Here is a 23402-nt window from a genome sequence, read left to right as displayed (position 1 = left end):
CATGAAACACGCCCTGTTCTTATTTTTTCTTTCTTTCCCCAGTGTCGTTATCCTTGTTCGTTTTCGTTCCCTCCGTATCGCTTTCCAATTGACTTTGCAGGTTGAGCTAGCTATCCTTGTGACCAAGCCGTCGTTTGAGGACAGGGCAGATGGCAATTAGTCTGGCAACGAACTCGCTTTATTCGCAAATGTTGATGGTGTCTCCGCTGCGTGCGCGAAGGGCAAATCATCCCCGCTTTAGTCGAAATACCGCTTACAACGAAATCGGTTTTGCTGTCTCGAGGAAGCGAGAGAAAAAATTTAACGAAAGCCGAGGACTTCGAAACAACGATCGAGGGTTTAGCGGTATACGTCCGCTTCTTTGTTGCCGGTTTGCGCACCCATGACGAACACGCGCGCGCTTCTTCTCTCTTCTTCCTCTCCATCTCATCCGCAGTTATTCTCGTTCGCTTCTGTTCTGAACCCTTATCGTCCGCCACCGGACTTAGCCGCCTCCGTTCCCGCGTGCGCCGTACGTAACGACCACCTAATGGCCTGGAATCGGCCGCACCATCCGTTCGACCGCTGTGCGGCGTCGATAGAGGCGCGCCAAGGCCGCTGCGCTATGGGCGAGATGCGTGTGATACGGGAATAGAAACGAGCCTGGTCTTCAATCATGCTGTCAGCGATTTGTGTAGGCACGGTCCGGCGTGACTCGCGCGTCCTGTTACGAAACGACGTGATCCGGGTTCCATCACGACGTCAAGCACCTCGTTCACTGACGCGTATCGTTTGCGCGAGGAAGGTACACTTCCTTGTCATTTGAATACCGTACTCGACGCCCGCTTGGCAAAAGCTTGGGTTTTGGCGCCGGTGAAACGTCGTGCCGGAGGGATGCGTGTATTGCAACAAGCAGTTGTTAGTAGTCTACGGACGCAAGATGTATTTGTTTTGTCGGAGGTGGAATCTCCTTTCCGGCTGTCTAAGATAGTCGCTGCGTATTTTCGCTCTTTGCATCTGAACGACAAGGCCCGTCTATGGGCTCAGTGCACTGTGTCCATGTGGTAACCTTCGTTGTGATTTTCGCTCTTTGGGAATTACTTCGGTGTCGAGACGGCTTTATATCACTGAAATTTAGCTGTACATCGACCACGTTCGTCAGTTTACGCTGTCACTGTCCTCGGCATGGAGAGAATGCGGACTTACGCGCTAGAGGGCCTGTTTCAGGAACCAAGCTTCCCTCCCTCGAAACAGGTGGTCACTGCGTGGAAATTCTGAGAACACTCCGCTATAAACAGTATTACGTTATAAGCGGTGCAACTGTGCTCTGCCGTTTTTACCATGAAGAACTCCGAATAAAGCGATTTCGTTGTGCTCGCGGTGTTGCCTCGCAGTGGTAACGTGCGGGCTGGCCTCAGACCCCAAAGACCAAGAAAACAGCTTGCTTTGGTTGCGGTATGTCTTCGTCTTCAAGGCATACCGATCCACGCTACATTGCACTCGCTCGAAGCTCTCTTGCGCGCTTAGTCCGAAGCGCGGGCTCGAGAAATGACTGGCTTGATCGTGCGCACGTCAGCGAACGGCTTCCGGTTTAAAGCGCTGTTGAACAGTGTGGTGGCGACATCTGTTGTACGCTTGACGAAGCTCTCCTCAATTGCTCCGGTTCGGCGGCGTGATCGCTGCGTTACGGTTGGACGTTGTTTTTTTCTTTGTGTGTGTGATTTGGGCAGAACATTTTTAACGCGAACAGAAACCAATACATGGCATACTGAACAGCAGGATGTAATTTCAGCTTTCCTGGGTTGATTTCGCAAATGTGTTGACCCTGATCAGAACACGTTTCAGGGCCCCTTTAATATCTAGACACAGTCTAATTGATTTTTCAGGTTGTCTGAAAGTGCCCTAAAGAGTATTTTTTCACATTTTTTAAAAGAAGATGTAGGTTTGAAGGAGTTGGTATTCCATAATGCACGTTCACTAGCGCAAAAAAAAAAAAGACTACAACAGAAGAGAACACACGCATTGCGCTTTGTGCCGTGTGTCTCTTCCGTTGTCGTGGTCTTTTTTTTTTTTTGCGCAAGTGAACGTACGTTTTTTCAAGGAGAGTAGTTTTGGTTTTTCCTTCTGGGACCCTGCTTGCCTACCCTTTTGAAATTTCCTGCAAACGCCCTTGCCTACGCGAACACATAATAGTGCCGCGCCGCCTCGTCGCTAAGCATTCCTCGCGATGTCCGGACGACGACTCGGTCAACGTGGCGCTGTGAAGTCGTTAATGAGAAAGTTATACATATCTCGCTTTGTGTGGCGCCCATGCAGCGCGGCCTTCGTCGGCCTGGCGCGAGCTGGTGATCTTTACCTGGGCGCTCGCATTGCGACTCACCTTGGCCTCGGAGCGACCGCGATTATACGCGCGTTCCGACCTCGCACGGATCTTGCCTTTTTTTTTTTTTCATACGTTGTCCCCTTCCCCGTTCTTTGGAAGCAGCCCGTTCCTGGCAAAGACGTTCCCTTGCGAAAAATCACCATCGCAGGCTCGCTGCAAAACCTTGGCGAAGCGCGCCATAGTTAAGCCTAAACCGCCGAGCAGGAGATATGAATGAATGAATGGCTTTATTGAGCAGGAGGCCGTAGGCCCTGGTTGGGGATTGGGTCAGGAGAAAAAAAAAGTTCACAGTTAAAACATCCGCGAATAACTCGACTATCGGCTCAGTGGCTAAGGCGTTGCGCTGCTGAGCACAAGGTCGCGGGTTCGATTCCCGGCCGCGGCGGCCGCTTTTCGATGGAGGCGAAAAGCAAAAACGCCCGTGTGTACGAGATTTCGGCGCACGTTAAAGATCCCCAGGTGGTCAAAATTAATCCGGAGCCCTCCACTACGGCGCGCCTCATCGCCTGCGTTGCGTCGGCGCGTTAAACCCTACAATCATCAATAACTCGACTATCAACTCTGAAAGAAAGAAAAAGAAATGACTTGTAGACGTCCTAGCGATTCTGTTATATTAATTTCTGTCTCGTCTGTGCATCGGAAAGGAAAGTATATCGTGGGTGTGTGTCGCTTCTAGAGTTAGCCACCAGGTCATTCTAGAGGAACTGGCTCGCATATAGTGCCCGCACGCAAAATCGGATTAGAGCATTTCTCCAAAGCCGGCCTGTACGCCTTCACGGTTCGCACCCTGGATGGGAACCCACGACTTACTTCCTCGACCGCGGTGTTCCCCAAGGGTCGTTTTTAAGCCCCCTACTTTTCAACCTGGCCATGACCAGAGTAGCTCGACAAGTTAAAGTTGACTCAGGCGTCCGCTTCACGATATACGCCGATGATATCACGTCTGGAACGACCAGCATTTGTTTATTTTCTCTAACCCTCCCTCGCCATTCCTTTCGTCCATCGTAACCAGTGGTCATCCTTTTGTAATAAAGGCTCTCTCTCTCTCTCTCTCTCTCTCTCTCTCTCTCTCTCTCTCTCTCTCTCTCTCTCTCTCTCTCTCTCTCTCTCTCTCTCTCTCGAGTGCGGTAGGGCCACAAGTTTAAAAGTCAGTCCAGTTTTTCAGTTTCGTAGAGGTGCAGTACGGAGGGGTAACCACCTCATATATACGCACGAGGAGCAACAACGGATTTTCTGACGTCGTTCAGTGCTGCATCAGAGAGTAATTTCGAGCCCTACTAGTAAGCATGGAATCGTGTCTGCAATTGCGGCCAAGAGTTGATTACGCCTATCAGCATCATCGTCATAATCAGCCTGTATGCGTCCACTGCAGGGCGGAGGCCTAACTCACGTTCCTCTTCCAGCCCCCCTGTCTTGCGACGCCCTAGAGCCTAGACCACTCTTTGCCTACGAAGTTTCGTATTTCGTCCCTCCACCGACTTACCTTCGACTTATACTCCCGTCTCTCGGTGGTGGTCGCTCCACTGGTGGTCAGTTCCCGGATCCGCATCATTTATCGAGCCCGAGTCCACTTTTTAGGTTAGGTGCGTTGCTATCTGATTCAACATGTCGGTCATACCAGCGCCGAAGCCAGCCTCCGGCGCTCTTTGAGATAACGCTGATTCTATTAAAAAAAAAAAAAAAGGGTGCTATGGGTGTTTATTGACGGGGGTTTGCGTAAGCTGCCCTAACTTTCTCTGTGTATGGAGGACGGTGTTGCGGTTCCAAATAATCGGCGCCGTGGGTCATTATTATGACGACATAAAGCATCTTTGAATGGGGGTGACGTCATATGCCCCCTTGCCTGTGTTAGATGTTTATCTGCAACTGCTTATCTTATCTTCTTGTGTACACCGACTCATATTTTGCTGTAGATGATTCCCCGAAGCCAATTACGGTTGTGACTTCCCTCGATTCCCTTCATTTTCTCCATCAGTCGCTTTTTGATAATACCCAACGCAAACCAGTCACACCTTCTTGGCGGGGCGCGCCATCGCGCGGCAAAGAAGGCGAAACCAAGGAAATAATAAATAAACAGGGAAAAAAAAGGAGAGAAAGACCAGTGACGCGTGCCAAGTGCCTGCGGCGAGCGTAAAGGGAGCGAGCAAACACGGACTCGCCATGCATGCGGCCTTGGCCGCAGACCTTTTGTTTTCGTGCCCCGTAGCGATTTCCTCTCCCCCTCCCCCTCACTCGCAGTCTTCGCCGCACAGGGCACGCTGCTCCTCCTCCACTCCTCCTCTCCAACGCCGCCTAGAGTAGAAGGCCTGCAGGCCCCCCGCTCACCTGTTTACCGCCGTGCGCAGCCATTATCCCCCTCCTTTGACGTTCGGCGACGTCGAGTGGTGTCCCCCAAGGCAGTCCTGTACGCCCTTGTTTGTTGAGCGGTGCGCAGGCCTTGTGTTTGTCTGGGTTGTGTCAGCTCGCTCTGTGACCCAACAGCTGTCGCTCTTACCGCCACCGTACATCCTCCTCCGTTATTATTCGTCGACTACGGCGGAATTGTTTGCCCCATCAGCTATAACGATGCCCCGGGCACGATCGGCTGGCTCGGGGCGTGTGCACTCCGCGTTCACGTTTGCCCGAATACGCGCGTTCTCCCTCCTCCTTCACACCGACGTTGGGCGTCAGTCCTTGCTCTGGTGTTATTATTGCTATGATTTCTACCTGGCGCTCTTGAAACAAGTAAAGTCGATCGAACAAAGGGTGCTAGGTTGAGGAATTGGGTGAAATATGCTTTTTTCGTGAAAGCGAAACTGGGCATAATAACACCATGATACTAGAGAGTTTTAGCAGTGCGCCTGTTCCGTCGTGTACGTAGTTACCGTGTTTGCCGGGACCCGACTGCGCCTGCGCGCGCGGAAGGGCGAGGAGGCGCACCTCACTGTGGCGAATGTGCGGACATGGCGAAGGCCGGCCCGCGGAACTAATCCCCTTCCGCGACGGTTCCCAAGTGCCCAGACGGGTCCCGGTCGACACGGTAACTACGTACACGACGGAACAGAGGGACTGCTAAAATTCTCTATTAAAGACACGTTGTGGAGCTCCGCCGCAGCTATTGCGCGAGACAGCAGCACTGTTGATAGCCTACATGTCTCTCAATCAAGCCTGATTGAACCATATACTTTCAGCTTGATACCGCACACCACAAAACTAGTTCTTACTTTCAACGCTCAATGCGACAGAAAGGTAGGAAAAAAAAAAAAGACCTTTCTAGGGAAACTTTCGAGTAAATAAGCGTGATGACCCAGGATGCATGACGTAAGTTCTGTTCTTCAGCCGTGAGCAGGTGAAGCTGCATCTGGACTATGAAGGGCGCCGTCGTATAGAAGGCTCCTGATTAATTCTAACCACCTGGGTATCTCTTACGGTACACGTCCCGGGCAACGCAGAAAGGAGACTGAAGGCTTTGAGTCCCTCCGCGTTCAACACTTCACCGAACGGCTGCAGCCTTGTCTCAAGTAAATGCATCTCGTTTTGCTCGTCCCATGCTCAGTGGGCTCAAGGTTAGGGCCGGCATACTCACGGTGACCGTCAACAAGCAGTCATCTGGGAAGCACGTTATCTTGCGCTGGGCTAAACGCTTGTTAAGCGCGCCTTCTTGTTTTGGCGTCCGCTCATGCCTCGCTGCCGCAGCCTAACAAGCCACGGACCTCACCCTGTGCGGGGACTGATACATTGACGCGCGTCCTACGAGTTCCGCAGCACGGCGCCGTTCTCCGGGTTAGATAACGGCGCAGTCTCGTCATTGTGCGCGGCCCAGCCGATGATGATCACCCGCCAAGAGTTATCGAGAGGCCTCGCGGAACGCCTCGCGGCGCAGGCTATGTATGGACGCCGGAGGACCCCACGGGGCGATCTTTGACGTCAAAACCCTGTTTGCATACACATTGGAAGCCCTCCTAGCTTCGCCAGGCGTGACTCCAGGCGCCCCCAGGCCGCGATTGCGCAAGGGAGCGTGACATTCCGAGGCCAAAGGTCTCCTCGCCGGCCTCGCGCATGTATGAAATTGACCCCTCGCTGCGAGCGACCCCGCGGCTCGTTGACGTCAAATCCGGCCGTGGCCTTGCGCGGCCCTCTTTGCGCTGTACCGGCGATAAGAGTGTTTGTTGTCGCGGAAATTGAGCTCGTACCAGAGGCAACGCAGAGGTGGACCAACTTCACGTGCGTGTGTCTCGTTCAGCAAGTCGCCGTGCACGCAGAAGACATGGCAGTTCCCAAGGAAGCCGTGGGTAACGTCCTTTCAGCACTAAGCAGCGTGGTTGAGGACCTGCGTATAGCTCTCCGGTATACGGCCGATGTTTTAGAGGACGCCAAAGATGTTAGGAGCCTTCCATTTTGACATCTCGCGTATACGTGCACCCTTGGACAGTTGTAACTCAAGTTCGCTTCCTGTTCTTAACGTGGCAGTGCAGAGGTGGATCTGGCAGTTATTCCCTTGCTATGGGTTGGACTGACTATTTGTGACGGATCGCCTGTTCGAGATGCCGTCACATCGATGCTCCGTCGTTGTCGTAACTATCCGAGCTGAGACGCGATGCCGGGAAGCGAAGAACGAACGACTGCTTCGAATCGTCTGTAACTAACTAGCTGTAGCGCTAGTCGCGCTACTACTTCAGCTTTTGTTGACTGCTACTTCGGTAATTTGAATGCGCAACTGTCTCGTAACGCTGCCTCTCATCTGTCGGTGCAGCTCGCTGAATCACGGGAGCTGTAGCCCCGTAAAACCGTTCCAGGCGGAGCGAACAATGTAGCTGGAACGTAAGAAGGAGGAGAGGGGGGAAAACGCTTCATGTTTCATTCGGGAGGTGGAAGTGGGAACAGGAACAATGGGTTCACGCTGAGCCGATAGTCACACCGAGCTGCACATAGCTGCTGCTAGGAGGCCCGGCCAGCTGCACAAAGAACCACGGCGGTCGTCTGACCCGAGACATGCCGACAGCGAAGGCGTTTCATCGTTTCCTGAATGCCGTCGGCCACGAGTCGCGCGTTTCTTGGGGCGATGTGTGGGGGATTGCTGTCGGTGGCGGGGGATGTGGTGTACTCGTTACTGTGCGAACTGTGGACCTTCTGCCGACTGCCCTTCGTCGTGTGGGAGTGGCTGACGGCGACCCACGATGACGCATCTCAGGTATAATATCGGCTGCTGCGGGGAGCTGGGTGGGGCGAGGAATTCTTTTCTAGCTCACAACGTTGAGTCGTGTTTGAGATTTTGTCCCTTCTGTTAGGAGTCGTGGCGAGAATAGTGCGCGCTTTCACTTTTACTTTTTTTTTTTTCACGCGAGGAGCATTTTTCGTTGCACAGTTGCCTGACCGTTTTTGTTTGTTTAGCTGCATTGAACTTCCGCATGCTAAGCCTCATTTCCGCATTGAGGATGTGGATCCATAAAAATTATTTTAATTTTTATGCGAAATAATTTTAAGAATGAGCGCGGTTGTCAGGTTCGCTACGAGCTGAAGTATATGTCTTTAATGAGAACTTGCTTCTGGGCTAGTCGGTACATTACTTCTTGTAAGTGCATCTTGTGTTCCTCCGTCCTTCGTCAATGTCAATTTAGCGCAGTGTTTTACAGGAAATATATATATATATATATATATATATATATATATATATATATATATATATATATATATATATATATATATATATTTTTTTTTTTTTTTTTTTCGTGTTAGGATACGCTTTGCAGTCAAAGTTTATTCAGCGCAGATCCGAAATACACCAATCCAGTTGAGTTTGGGGAAAAGCTGTCTCTTGATTTATTCCCAGTGCTAGTGGCCAGCCGAAAGCCAAATCATTTCGTGCAAGGGCATTTTCAGTCTAAGAAATTTTGGTCATTTGCTGTGTGAACGCGTGTCTGTCGAGGTATTTCATCCTCGTTGCCCTTTTATTTGGAATGGCGTAGGCTGAAATCAGCCGAATGGTTCGTGATTCTCGCATCTCACATTGGTCGATAAAACGCTTTGTTTCACAAAATAATGAGGCGTCCTGTGCTGTCACTTTATCGTGCGCTCAAATTTGGCGCGTGTCTCCTCTCATTGGACCTTTCTTTTGCGCAAGCTGACTCACACTGATAGACAAGCGCACGCAAGTTCACAATTTCGCTGAAAAGTGAATGGCAGCGCCACAGGCGGCACCGGGCTTCATTTGCAGACGACAGCGGCGGGTTGTCTGCGCCGCAGAGCAAGATAAGCCGGCTTTGGCGGCTGCTTATCCGGAGAGTGGGGGGCCGGACTCCCCATTGTAACAAGCTGCTCGGCGAGTTCGCGCGCGTGTGCTGCCAGAGACGGATGTGAAAAGAAGACCCCTCCCCGCCCACAAGAAAAAGAAGTACTCCTCGGCACCCGGCGGCCTCCGCTCTGCCTTTTTGGTTGTTTGTTTGGTTTCGAACGAAAGCCCAAACAATGGCGCTCGGGTCATGCCGTGAGCTGCGAGCGTGCAAGTTGTCAAATTGAGACGCTGCGACGCCGTACCGCCTTCACATGCTGGAGTCTCGAGCGCACCACGAAGAAACCATGACCGGCCTGACTTCTCCTCACGCGCTTTGCAACGGCAAGGCCGTGTGCCAGGTTCGGCGGACAAGCGTAAGTGAGGAACCCGCGAACCGACGCCGGAATGGGGTGTGGGGTTCGCACACGCCCGAGGTTTGGCGCAGTGCGCCGAGTTCGTGGTGCTGACGAACTTTTGCACGGAACGACGCCAAGTTTGGGGTTGCTGAGCGTGAATGATCACTTCCGGTTCCCCCGGACCACATCGTGCGTTGCCTCCTCGCAGCGATCAACGTTACTCCGCATTTGTGCTCGCTTTTCGCGCTTTTCCGATGCGCGGGTGATGTTCCCTGCGAGTCTGCAAGAACATGAGGTTAGCTGTGCGGCGCAGCATGCGGTTCGTACCGCGTTCCAATCTCTTTCTGCCGCGCGGCGCAGTTCGTGTTAGCGTCAGCGTGATCGGCGGCTGTCAACAGCACTCATACCACCGGCCGCTTTCCACTGCGGTTCTCGCTCTCCCGATGCTACGAGACACTTTGTCGGCCCCGGCTAGGCAAACCGCCGCGAATACGTTTACAGCTGTCTACGCGGAACTGGAGATAAGAAACGCTGCGAGGTTTATTATTGTTGCTTGTGTAGAAACCGCGGCTTCTGGTTCCGGGAGCGCTACCCTAAATGGTCGTCTGCATGTTTTCGTTCTTTGCTTTTCTCAATCCCTCGCTTTTAGCCTTGCTGTGAACATTTTTTTTTCTCCCTGCGCTTTGACATTTTGACTCGCTGTGCTCTGCCAGGGTGTATTTGCGGTGTGCACGCCTCTTTCTCACTTTCGAGCCAACACTGCTGTAATGTTAGCAGTCCCCCGTTACGACCGCCTTGCCCGCTATTTTAGGGTTGTTCCAAGATGCTCCAGCTTACAGTCCTCCCCACCTACTGCAGTAAAGTGCGTCGCTTTGTGCAAACAAAGAGCCAGACATGGATTCCACTTTAGCGATTTATTAGGTTGTTGCATTCCTGCTTGCGTGTTTCTTTGTTTATGCCATTTCTAAAGTGTGCCGTGCAAAAAAAGTGGAACAGAGTCTATGAATTCTTGAACTGCCACGATTAGATTGTCAGCCTGTCGCAGTTAAATCCCGAGTGCCCACATTCATTGAAGCAGGCAAGGCATTGCTGTCATCTAGGCCAGTAAGGCCAATGTAACCTTGATGTTGACGGTATCAGTGGTTGCGCACTATCTTGACATGTCGGAGCTAAAAAATTTGCGGCTCAGCAGCACGAAAATTGGGCCTGGAATGCTGCCGGCTGTTGCAAAAGCTGATTAGGTTAGGTAGGCTATTGTTGAGCTATCTGCAATTATCTGAAGGATGTGCTGTTGCTGAGGTTGCCTTTACGAGTGATGGTGGCTTTGACAGACGTATCTAAAACGTTTTTTGTTTTGTTTTTTTGTTTGTCTGCAGCCCTCGGGATGGCGGAAGGTGCGCAACGTTGTCCACTGGTCACCCTTTGTACAGACCTACAGGAAATACAAGTACCCCTGGATACAACTTGCTGGGCACCAAGGTACGAAGCTTTGGCTGTGCTCTGCGATGGCGTTTGTTATGATCAAGGACCAGGTTGCCTGCACTCTCAAGAGTGGGGTCCTTCTTGCGGAGAGATTTTTTTACAAGCATGAATTTAATTGTTCAGTCAATGCAGTTTTCCCGTAGTTTTTTCCTGTCAGAGGTCGTCAATGTGTTTTGCCTAAGTATTGATGCGGGAAGTGTTTTACTGTGGTTGGTACTTAGTTGGGAAGGTTTTGTGGGCATAGCTAAGCACAGGGGGACTTGGGATAGCTTAGTGCAGTCTCACTTAGTGTGACCTAGGAATCTGTCTCCAAGAGGACAGCTGAAGAAATGTTCGCGAAGATAGGCTAAGCTTAGGTATATTTCAGATTGGTGATCACAGCAAGGTGTCACCTCCAGAATTTCAAGTCTGGTGGAGAGCAGGACAGTTGCCATGCAGGAGATCCTTTTAGAAGAATATTCTAAAAAAAGTTTGGGGTGGAAGGATGTGTGAGAAGTTGTCAAAGTGTGCACAGGTGTGAGAGCATGGTTGTTTCTTGTGCCACGTGCAGGCAACTTCCGATCAGGTGCCCAGGGCACCATCCTGAAGAAGCTGTGCGGCAAGGAGGAGTCCTGCCTGAAGCAGCTCATGAGGGATCCATGGCTGCGGGACTACGTTCCCGAATTCAAGGGACGCGTCGAGATGGAGGACTGCTCCAGTGAGTACTGCTTGCGCCTGCAGTTTCTCCTAATGCTCCAAGCTCCTCTTGCTGCTGCAAAATTTGTCTTTCTGGCGGCGCTCGTCAGAGCTGACGCTGGCCCTTTGCATGACAACACGTTCCCCCCTTGTGTGTGCAGGTTACCTCGAGCTGCAAGACCTGCTGGCCGGCTTCCAGTGTCCCTGTGTCATGGACGTCAAAATAGGCCTGCGCACCTACCTCGAGGAAGAGCTCGCCAAGGCACGGGAGAAGCCCAAGCTCCGCAAGGTCAGTGTCGAGAGCAGTCTTTTGCCTCGCCGATTCTCGCTCGACGTCTTTTTGAAAAAGATTTTGGCTACCGTAGAGTTCCCCATTGAAGCACGAGAAGCTGGGTGTGGGCAGTAAGAGCGTGCAAGCTTCGTTTGTGTACATCGCTTGAATCGATAGAGGCAGATGTTTCCCTCTGCGTTACTGAAAAATTCTCGCAGTTGGCTAACTGCTAGCGCTGCCTGTAATTGGTGTGTTGGAATGGGCCGAATCCTCCTGAACAAGTGGAGCTGTGATCTGAAGATTTGCACAACTGTTTGTGCCGAGTGTGAACTTGTGCTGCTACTCAGGATTCGTACACTTCTGCTTGCACTATTACTATTACTGCTACTCTTTCTCACTTTGAACACTGCCAAGTCAAGACCCCCGTTTTGGTGCTTTTTCGTCTGGGATGAGTGGTCATGAGGGGGAGAGTAGAAATGCCATTTGGGGGTTCTAGACTAACTAGAACGGGCTAATTTAAACACTTTTGTAACTGTAAACTTTAAAAATTAACCTTGGAGTTTCTGCTAACACGTCCCTTGTAATGAGCATGTGTAGTCCCGAAATCTATACTAAAAGTCATTCTCAGGAGGCATGCTTGCAGTTTGACGTTATTGCTCCAGCCGCACACGGATGAGTTAAAAGACGAAGCAAATAGCAACTACCGTTCCTATTGTCACATGGCCCTTGTGACGAACTGTTGGCCCCCCTCGTTTGCAGGACATGTACGAAAAGATGGTCGCCGTGGACCCAGACGAGCCGACTCCTGAAGAGCACGAGCTCAAGGCCGTCACCAAGCCCCGCTACATGATCTGGAGGGAGACCATCAGCTCCACGGCCAGCCTGGGATTCCGCATTGAGGGCATCAAGGTGCGTTTACCTCTTTGTGCAAAGAAGAGCGTGATTCCTCACATACAAGGTCATCTGCTAGCTTGTTGTCCTGCAGGTTATGCATAGTTGCTTCTGCGTGGCAAAAAGTAGCAACCACATCGTGTGAAAACATCTACTGTTACATTTGGCTTAGTTAAGCGCTTTAGCTAGTGGCTCCGTGGTATTGTGGATACTTGCTGTCTGTGCTGGCAGCCATCCTTGCTCCATTGTAGCATGTCTTTTGCTAGTTGAGTTCATGGTAAGCCTTTGAAAAAGGAAAAAAAGCATAAAAGGGGCAAAACACGAGTAAGGAATGGACACCAGAAATGCGTGCTGTCTTTCCACTGATTTTTTTCACGCTGTGCAAGATGAACGTATTCCGACTAGCCCAAATATTTGCCTTGATTTGTGCTTGGTTTATTTTAGGCGGAGCATATTTAGTTTGTCGGCGATACGGTTGCCCCCTGCCAACTTGTGAGAGTCAGTTGGCTGCAGCGGAATGACTTTGCTTCGTTAACCAAATGAATGGGAGTCGTTGTTACTCTGGGGAATGCGCACAATTGCCTGTGCATACGCAATACTTGTGCACGTCGGGGAATGCCACATGCCCCAAGTTAATCAGAAGATTACCTCAGCAGTGCCTATACTGCACACAAATTGCTCCATTTCTAAATATTTCGAAGGGAAACACTTTACCTGAGCAGTAGTGCTCATAGGAATTGCGCCTAAGTTGGTTAGGGTTAAGGCACTGCGGCGCTTTAATTGTTCCTTTTTTTTCCCCTGTGTTTCAGAATCCCGATGGAACCTCCACAAAAGACTTCAAGACCACGAAATCGAGGGAGCAGGTCTTGAACGCCATCGACACATTCACGAAAGGCTTCGATGATGCTCTGGTGAGTCTGCCAAACTCTCCTCCCACTTGAAGAACAGTTTCCTTCTGCAAGGCAGCCGTCTTTATGTAACTTTCGCCATCAGACTAGCTCGCTTTGTTCAGACAGTAAATTTAATTGACAGTTAAAGTGTTTATGGATTGCTTGTAGTCAAATCTCAACTTTGTCGTGCTCAACGATGTGCCTTCTCTTCTTCCACAGGGGAAGTACCTGCAGCGGTTACGATCCCTGTACAACTCGCTCGAGCAGTCGGAGTTCTTCTCCACACACGAGGTGAGCAGACACCTTTCTTCTTGTTCCTGGCGTGTGCCTGCTAGATTTGTACTCCTTCCGATTCGAGCTTTCCAGTTGAGCATCCCTGTAGGGGCTGTACTTGCGCTACGCAAGTTGACAGTTGAACACTCATGAGTGCGGCCTGTGCATTTACACTGAGGCACTCGATAGACAGTTGGTTGGAAGGCCTTCGGAACACCTTTGAAACGGCCATGTAGCGCAGGTATCGTACATTCCCCATAAAGCTGTCGAGTGCAGCATAACCCCACATTTGCTTTCCTAATCAACAAATTACTGTAGAGTTCATGTCCACATCTGAAGGGTTCCACACGACGCGGTGGCTCAATTGCTAAGGTGTTGTGCTGCGGGTTCGCTTCCCAGCTGCGGCAGCCGTTTTTCTGATGGAAGGGTGAAAACGCCTGTGTTAAGACTCGGCGATTGTTAGAGATCCCGAGGTGGTCAAAATTAATCTGGAGCTCTGCACTACAACACTGCTCAAAGCACCTGAAATTCCAAAAAAAAAAAAAAAAAATTGAAGCACTCGCAACATGGACCTTTGTTGACAGCAGTGGCTCCAACCTGCATTCCTTTAGTTTGCTTTTAAACACAGTTCATAAACAATCTTGAAGTGTTGATTCATACAATTTCTGGGTAGTTGTAGGCTAATAGTGCAGCTGTATCAGCGTGGTAGTAAGAGATAGGAGTGTACGAATAGGCAGCTGAAACTCCCTGGCTTTGTTCCCCCGCAGTTCATCGGCAGCTCCTTGCTGTTTGTGCACGATCGGGCGGGGGCCAGTGTGTGGCTGATTGACTTTGCCAAGACGGTGTCGGTGCCCCCCGGCGTGAACATCACCCACCGGCAACCCTGGGAGGTGGGCAACCACGAGGACGGCTACCTCATCGGCCTCTCCAACCTCATCGGCATCTTCGAGGAGCTCCTAGACAACCGCTGCGGCGGCTACTCCAAGAGCCTGCCCCCCGAGATCACCGCCTAGGCTACCCCTCTCAACAAGGCCGCGTCTCTCCGAGTTGAAGCTGCAGTGCCCGCTTCACGGGGCGTGGACTTTCCCTCGAAGCCATGCCGGAACTTGGTGCCTGTGTTCAACTCGGCTGGTTGGGGCCACTTCCGTCGGTGCAAGCGGACTCGCTTGACTAGGGTGTGCTCCCCTCTACCAGGACTTATCCGTGCGCAACCTTGTGTGAGCACCGCTAGGCGATTGGTGTGAAGTGCGGGAAAATGGTGAAGTCTCTGCTCGGAAGTGACTCGTGTGGTGAAAGAAAGTGGTGCCCCTAATGTAAAACCCCGCGAGAGAGACCTCTCGGGCATGCGTCATCAGAGTGCACGAGATGTGCGGCTTTCCCTTTCTAGGAGAAGAAAGCTAGCTTTCCAGGAGTGGCTGGCTGTCTTAGGATGTGGTTTGCTGCTCCTTGGTGCGGCCAGTCTGCCAATCTGCACTCTGGCTTGCAGTGTGGAGTAGGCTAACTGTTGGAAGCAGTAGCACTATCTCGCCATGTTTTCTCGAACACGGCAACAGCGATATAAGCGAGACAGCTTTGCCAGAATGCCAAGAACGACCCTCTCTCCGAGTAAGAGAGCGATGTAAAAGTCTGGTTGGGAGAGAGCACCGCAGGTATTCACGTGCGTTCATAAAAAAGAAAAAAGAGCCATTACCTCTCCTTATAAAGCTTGGTCGTTTCGATACTGCCTGTGCAGCAAGCCATCTGTCATCAATCGAAACTTCTCCACTCTGAGCGGTGCAATTCAATTCCTTATTGAGCCGCTGTACGGAACTCTTTTTTTTTTTTTTTTCCAATCGTTATTCTAACAGCTGCACAGCTGAGGCAACAGTTCGGACTTGAAGGGTGCCATTGGCAGGGCTTGTGGAATGACTGCAGGCATCAAAACAAGTGGCTCGTCTAGCCAAAGTCAGTGAAGTCATAGTTCCGAAGTGACGAGGCAGGTAGGAATAGACGGTTGCAAAACCAATTAGTGCGAGTTTTTTTGCTGGCAGATTGGTGTTTTTTTTTTTTTTTTGAAGAGGTAAAGTGAGAGAAGCAGGAGCTCACAAGATTGTGTGCCCTCTTTTTTTTTTTTTTAATTGCAGCGCTTACGTGCTGCTGCTGTTATTGCTGTACAGCTTTCTTAGTTTGTTCTTTTTTTAAAAGGCTGACGTCTGAGACGCAAGAGGATGGAACGCGAGTGTTGGTTCTTGTGTTTAAATGTGTTGTTTATCACGATTGCCAGCTCTGTGCTCTATCTTCTCATGTTTGTGCGTTGTTCTGTTAGCCTTTGTTTGCTTTTGTGTCACTAGGTTGCAAAGGCAGTGGTCTTTCTCTGGGGGGACCGTAAGGTTCAGTCAGACCAAGTACCCTGTGTATTGAAATCACTTCGACAAAGTTGAATTTGTTTTGGAAGTGTGTTTGTAAGGTGTCACTGTTGTGACCGATCTTTCGAGATCGCTCCCGAGGAATATGCTTGCAGGGTTGTTGGTTCATGTAGCTGAATACAGTGCGAAAGTTGGTGTTGTTGCTTGGCTTGGCACGCGGGGCATACATTTGGTTAGAGTTGGCTCTCTGCTGCGAGCGTTAAAATTGACCAGCCCAAGCTTTCGTTTGTGAGGCCTTGCTTTGGCAAATGGATTGATGCTTTGTTGTTGTTCCTGAGTAGCTGCGGCACGCAAGAAGTTGATGTCGAGCACGTTTAGTTAAGCGAAGTAAGAAAGTTTTCTTGTACCTAGATGTTTTGTGTGTGCGAAAGAGTGGCAGCGTAGTCGTGAGCCGACCTTAAGCAGTTTATGCCACTGAGCTTGTACTGTCGGCAAGTTCATCTCGAACTGAGTGGAAGAGCACGGCTGTGTTGTTCTGTTGATTTTTTTTTTTTAAGCCCGTGTGAAACTTGCACAATGCACAAGCAGTCAACTGTGCATGAGAATTTATAGGTAAGCAAAACATTCTTTAATTCTGTCATCTTTTTCTTCTTCACTGTCTTGCGGCATTCATGAAGTCATTTTTTTTTTCTTGCGTTACCATCGAGAAACTTGCTTATTCCATTTTTTCTTTTGCGACCACTCGTCTAATGACTACAATAGTTCCTTGTACCAATGCTTCTACAACTATCACAGCTCTCCCAATGACTTGCAAATGCTTTTGCAAATAATTGCCTCGGCAACTGCTGTTACAAACGCGTGTACATAATTGTGCCTGGCTGGCAAAAAGTGCGGGCCTTCCTTCATATTAAAAAAAAAGTGTTCTCAGACCTATCACCAACCACACCCCTCTCCCCCATTGCTCTTCTCACCTGTATTGTCGTGACCCAAGGCTTTTCCATGCTAAGCATGCTGCTTTATGTGGAAGCCTTAAAGACGTTTAATTCTTCTTGCCCACTGCTTTTGTGCCATAACTATGAACAGTATGCACCGTCGAGGCTTGTCTTTTTTTCAATCGCAAGTGTCTTGACTGCACTGTCAGACTTTGTTGTTTGTACGCTCTCTCGACTGCGCTGTTTTATCACCGTGCCCTGCCCCTCCTCCTGATTGTGTAAATAAGAGCGGTGTTGTTCCATGTGACTATTATTTAACGAACGAGTGTGTGGCTAGAAGTGTACATAGAGCAATAAGAGACTTGACTGTTTTTCATCTTGCAATGAAGTAAAATACGTGTACTGAACGACACCTCCTGCGATGCCCGTCTTCTTCAATCGCCCCAGTCTTTAGACTGGCTTCTTGGCTGGTCTTGCTTACTTTCAGATTTGGATTCGTTAAGTGAGGTTATTTTAGATGCAAAGCATCTCTTAGTCGACCCTCCGTCGCCTGGCGTCCGCACCTCTCCTCCTCTCCACAACAGCTGTGATAATGCCGCTCTCTCTCCCCTCCTCCTCTTCATGGGACTGCGCGGTCCGATGACTGCAAATGGACGCCAACGATTCTGTCGGCGAACTGGTTGGCACACCTTGAACTAGCGCCAGCCAGCACACTGTCAGAACCGCGAGCACCTCCGAAGACAAGGCTGCACAGAGGAGCTCGCGACACCGAACGTAAACGGCAGCGTCGAGCAGCGGATTCCTCGCTTCGAGAACGAGAAGCCGCTTTGAAACGCCAGCGGCGAGTAGCTGATCCAGGTGGCGTTTGGCAACGTGACAACACTTCGAAACGCCAGCGTCAAACAGCGGATTCCTTGCTTCGAGAACGAGAAGCCGCAAAACGTTCCCCACTACTCGATAAATAAAGAAGACATTTATTACGCTACTACACGTGTCTTTACCGTAACAACCAATTACACGCTACTACTCCACGGCTTTGCATCCCCTCAGGGTTCCCACATGGGAAGATGGTGTAATTTTTTTGCTGTATACGGGTTTCTAATGCTGAAATTCAAAGGATACTACCAAATTATAAACTAGGGAGGCAAAATTTTGCTTTATTTAAAAGATGGGGTGCCACACACCTCACTAAAGCTTTGTTCCACCAGGAATGTTGGTGCCATTGCTGACATATAGTTTAGAAAGAGATCTAGCTCTTTTCACTGTAACCCAAAGTGCCCCACCACATGATCACTTGTAAAGCATTGTAGCTGATGCAGTTGATGTTGCTCTTTAAGGGATCATGCAGACAAAATACAAGTTTGTTTTATTTGAAAGTTGTTGTGTTTTATAGTGCCCCCAGCGCTTGTCCGGCAGCAAACGATGCTGTATTTACTGAGAAATTAGTCAATTTGTGTTAAAATTTTGATTCTCCCGCCAAATTGTGTGTTTTCGTGACGTCTGCCGTGAAGTCACAGGGGTGGGTATTGAAACGAACTTCCAGTGCGTCATAGGGCTCTGCAGCCTTGCTTACTGTCAGTCCTCTGAGATGGCGCTACCATACGGAGCCGCGGACTATTGTCTGCCGTTGCTTTATTTTTGACCCTATTTGCGCCTGGCTTGTTTTTGTTATGGTAGAAAGTAATCATTTCGTAAAACATGGGGTATACTCAACAAACAGGGTCACATAAGACAACATCACTTACGCCAATCTGCCCGTGTCATGTAAGACGACAACCCCAAAGCAGCAGACTGCTATGTAGCTGAAACAAGCGAAGTGCGTCCAAAACCAACAGCACTGCGCAGCGGTACTTCGACGTTTATGTTTATTTTTGTAACTTTCATTGTTTACCCCACCATTTTTAGGGCTATAAAATGAATATGCTTTACATTTAAGCGCAACTAGCTCGTTAGGCAAGCTTATAAACCCTGCCTTAGTTGTGTTTCCTTTTGCCGGCCTCAGCCACCGCACAGCTGGGCATGTGACATCATAGGTTCTGTTGCGGGAAATGAGCTAGTGGGTCACATGGCCATTTCCTTTTTTCCTAATTATATAGTAGCTTATTCGGATGAAGTGTTCATTAAAAAGTGGTGTCCCTCTGATTCTAACGTCGCAATCTTTCGAATGAAGTAAACTTGTGTCCTGTCTGCATGGCCCCTTAAAGGATGGATACCCAACAATGTTCAGAGGTCTCAAAATGCGAATCGTAAGCTATAGGTAGAATTTAAAAAGGTTGGCGCAGCCTGCACTAGTGGTGCAGGGCTGGAGACACAACAGAGCTGGCGGCCCCTCTCCCTTCGTTGGAGATCCGGCTGCGGCAACTCGCAGTTATTTCCAAACTTGCCGCTGAAAGCTCTCCATGACTGGCAGGCCTGGATCGTTGCAACCGCAGGCTTTCACACGTGCCCCAGCCCCAAATGAGCACACGCTAGAAGTCCAAAGTCAATGCTTGTGCTACGAACACAAAGGAAATGCTATGTACCCGGAATGCGATGATAGCTCAATCGGACAGACGCCAGTTTCATAACACGAGGGACTCGGCTTCAATTCTAGGCACAAAACCTTTTTTTTTTTTTTACACGCCCGCTGCTGCTAACCGCATAACCCTCAGGCCTTCAGGGTGACCAGTGGTTGGGTTGCCAGTTTCGCGGTGTAAAGGTCCTGGGTTCGATTCCTGGAAACTGTCCTAACCACATTCTTTTCTTGAGGCTTTGAGGTTTTTGTTGGACGGATGGCCTAAACAGCTCGGCTGATAAAAAGTTCGCTAACAATTGTTCCGTTTCGAGCAGTTTAGCAGCACTGTGTCAAGGCATTTACACACGCATGCGAGAAACTAAGATTGCAACCATGTAGGCTAAGCGTGAGGCAGACACAGGGCGAGACAAGAGATGAGATGAGGACGGGCGCTCATCTCCGTCTCATCTCTTGTCTCGTCCTGTGTCTGCCTCGCGCTTAGCCTACAAGGTTGCATCACCAACAAGCCCAAATTTACACTCTCATCTAAGATTGCAACCTTGGGTCTAGTTATTGGGCTGAAACTTTCTCCTCCTCATAGCATATCCATTACAAGTCAAAGGTGACCGTGCATCAAAGCCAACTGTGGACGCTACTGAGGCAAAAGAACTCGGCATGAGTGGCGACATTCGCAGCACACACTGCACAGCCAGCAGTGCCATCTCGTATGGTGCGCATTCCTAACAGTGATGTGGTATTTCAACAATGGAAGTGAACTTTTCCCTGGGAAAGTCTGCTAGGTGTCTGAAATGAGGGGACGAACCTTGGGCCTGGCAACCAAGGAAGTGAACGAGATGCTGGCATTCTTATCATGTAGCTCCTATTCACACTCGCACAATCCTCGGGGATGTTCCTAATGCATTAAGTGGCTCATTGCATCAAACAATGTCATTGCAGAAACATGGCTAGTAAATTTTGATTGCCTGTGGCACGCCATTTCATGTGGCTGCATAGCCCAAGTTTAAGAAAAGAAAATACAGCGACGGGGATGGGAATTGAGCCCACGGACACATGGGAACTGGCGAGTGTCTTAGCCACTATTCCATGCCTGTGCTTCTCAAAGTACACGGAGTTCGAAGTACTTTGAGTATGAACAAAAGGGCACCAAGGGAACTAGTGGCTGCAAATGCAGGTATGTGCTGATGTAGCACTCACACGGGTTGCGATATATCTGTTGCGATGAACTCCGAATTCCTGGAATGTGAAGAAAAGCACCCCCACAATCTGGAGAATGGAGCAGGGGACATCAAAGGCCGACGTGGGGCTCATAGTAGGGCCAGGCAGCAAGCACACGCGCACTTTCAATCGCGACTGAGTCGACCCGGATTGAGCTCAATCCAGATGGGGCACTGCTACATGGCAGTTTCAATTGCGATCGCGCTCGAACTCAATCCTCGTTTCTCGAGCGCGATTGAGGTTTCCAAACGCTATCGGGCAAAAGCGGTGACACTCTTGTCCCCGCTCAGTAATGGCACAGAAGGTGACAACTTGAACTAATGCCACAAATTATATCAAATAACTTTACCCAAATAAGCATGCGATAGCGTTTATATAGTTACGTACACTGATGATCACACAAAGTTACCAGACGGCAGCTGCGAAGTACAGTTTTGGCGCCATCTGGCGTACCTGACTGAGTGCAACTGGTGCAACTTCTCAATCGGGATTGAAACATGCCGTGTAGTAGTGGCGGTGCGTCGAGTGCGCTCAAAAAGTCAATCGTGCTTCACTTAAATCCGGATTGAAAGTGCCCGTGTTACAGGGGTACTACACCGGGTACAGGAGCCTCGTCTGTCCCTCAAAAGAGGGCAATGTGGGACAGTGTGTTGAAGGAATCTAAGACTGAACGCTTGTAACCTTTTGCGCTTCTTCTGTATAAAAAACTGTTGTTCCTTTTGCACTCAACCAAGTAGTGGTGCCGCTTGATCTACAGCTACAACTGAAAGTTTATTGACACTTTACTACAACAGCATCATGTGGCTCTGTAGCAACAGCATTATCATTGCTAAGGGGCCAGCCGAACTGCTGGCGGTGCAGTAGATTCGCTGTCCTCACCTGGTGGCGCTGCAGTCACTGGCATTATACGGCACTATGTGCAGTGCACCACCGCAGTCCTTACCAGGACTGCAGTCGTGTCTACTCCTCTCAGCAGTCCTCAAGTGGACATCCACATTAATGCTCTCGCATCAAGAAGTCATCAGTGCCTGGTATCCTCAGGGTTTATTTTTACACCACAAATTTACAGATCTGTTTAGCAACACCCCCTTTTTTTCCCTTCCAGTCGTTATTGAGTTGTGGTAAAATTTGCACACCATTATGGGATGGTTTTTTCTTGTTTCCACGTCCACACACAAACTTGTATATAATACAGCTTTGCAGACTTACTTCTACGAGGAAAAAATCATGGTTTGTAATGCATGTTGGGAAACAGTTGGACGTGGAACAATCCCAAGAACTGGCAAATACAGTTTAGTTTTAAAGTCTCCACCGAATCCATGAGCATATATGCGCTCACAAAAGTTTAAGCAGAAGTTCACACAAGTTCACAATCCAGCTTCAAGCATGAGCGTGACTGAGCATTGGTTCAAAAGTTGGCTGCAGGTGCAAATAAAATAAAACTTAGTGAATTAGCTGGGTCTACGATTTAATCCCAAGGCATAGAGAATTCGAGCCCAACATGAGGCCCTTATAGCTAGGGTGAAGGAACCCATGTTACCATTTCTTGTGCACTAAGTAAACGCATCTACGAGTGATCGGAATGTGTATCGACACATGGATTATGAGGTAAAGGTATACCATTGTACTGCTGTTTTGATATCGACGCGTGCACTCTGTAGACCTGTTCCTTTGTCAGGATTTTCAAATATTGACAGAATGCAAGCCCGGTTAATTCACGCACGTGCCGTGCGTCCAGCAGAGATGTTATCAGAGTTTTTCATTCGACCAACCAGTCAATGAGGAAATGCGTTAGTCCTTTAACAGGACACTATCGGAACCTCTAAGAAAGCTTTCTCGTTAAAAATTGCACTTCTTATTAGGTGGTCACCATCTTCTGCACCTCAGAGTGGACGCTGTGCAAAAGATTTGAGAGCAACTCCACCAGTGAATGCAATGTAGTGTAGTGAACTGCACTACAATGCTACACTAGTGTAGTGTAAACTACACTGCACAAGTGCAGTGTAGTGTAGAATGCGGCTCTAGTGCAACCAGTTAGGCACTTCGACTTCCAGTCTTGGCATCACTCGTGGGTAGTCGCAGGCAGTCCAAGCATTCCTCCAACGCCGTAGAAATTGTGTAAAAGCGAATGCCAGATTGCTTCTCAAAGAGTCCGCGCCAACTCCGAGACTGGCAGTCTAAGATCCCCCTATGTGGAGAGCTGAGCCTTGAGAGTAAGAAAGTCAGCTCATTCTTGCAGGCATACATACACCTGTTCCCTACGGTGCTTACAATGTGGTGAACATGGCTTCCCAAGACACAACATGCAACCTTCCCAAATCATGTTAAATATACTATGTGCAGTTGATGAATTACTTGTACCGAGTTTGGTTGAATTAAGCAGGAGATAAATCAAAGTTGGAAATTGGAATGCGTAGCCTTGGAGCCTGGCAGGTACACTTGGTTTCCTCAAACTAAGTGAAGCAAATAAATCAACAAAGTCGAAATGAGTACACGGTAGTACGTTGCGCTCTCAACAAAACCAACATACAGCCACCCCTTCAGTTGTTCAGAACAGTGAATTTCTTGCTTCGAGTTTGCGAGCCTGCATAGGTACTAAACAAACTCAGCTCATCGAGTTTGGTTCATTCAAGATTGCCGCACAAAAACAAATATTCGCGATTTTAACGTACGAACTTCCAAAAATTCAGCTGAAAAAAAAAAAAAAGCAGTGCTCCAGTGATATCTCAGCAACTAGTATGTGCGATTAGAGGCAGCCAGCAAAAGCTACTCCCAATGGACACTTGTGCAATATTGTTAATGTGTTTGGCTGCATAAATTTGACCGTGCCACTTTAATGCTACCATAGCGTTAACATGCTGCTGTTTTTGGCATCTGTTCAGCATCAAACTTACAGACTGCTTTCAGCAAAACAACTTTCAAAAAAAAAAAAAAAAAACCAGTGA

The 23402-nt window shown here is 49.3% G+C and overlaps 1 protein-coding gene across 2 annotated transcripts in view; it reads left to right on the top strand.

Annotated features, from left to right (window-relative positions):
- LOC144149266 (inositol-trisphosphate 3-kinase A-like) overlaps positions 1-17139 on the top strand; it is a 488782-nt gene extending 471643 nt beyond the window's left edge. For both annotated transcript variants that reach the window (XM_077680818.1, XM_077680819.1), the window contains exons 2-8: positions 10345-10447; positions 11001-11147; positions 11287-11414; positions 12156-12305; positions 13097-13198; positions 13397-13468; positions 14218-17139. In XM_077680818.1, coding sequence (XP_077536944.1) covers positions 10345-10447; positions 11001-11147; positions 11287-11414; positions 12156-12305; positions 13097-13198; positions 13397-13468; positions 14218-14463 — 948 coding nt within the window. In that variant the 3' untranslated portion in view covers positions 14464-17139. The remainder of the gene's footprint in view (positions 1-10344; positions 10448-11000; positions 11148-11286; positions 11415-12155; positions 12306-13096; positions 13199-13396; positions 13469-14217) is intronic.
- The last annotated feature ends 6263 nt before the right edge of the window (positions 17140-23402 follow it).

This window comes from Haemaphysalis longicornis, unplaced genomic scaffold, assembly GCF_048455015.1.
Source record: "Haemaphysalis longicornis isolate Haplotype H1 unplaced genomic scaffold, Haemaphysalis longicornis Haplotype H1 scaffold_8, whole genome shotgun sequence".
Classification (NCBI taxonomy): Eukaryota; Metazoa; Arthropoda; class Arachnida; order Ixodida; family Ixodidae; genus Haemaphysalis; species Haemaphysalis longicornis.
Note: the sequence above shows the minus strand (reverse complement) of the source record. Positions and strands in the feature narration are given on the sequence as shown.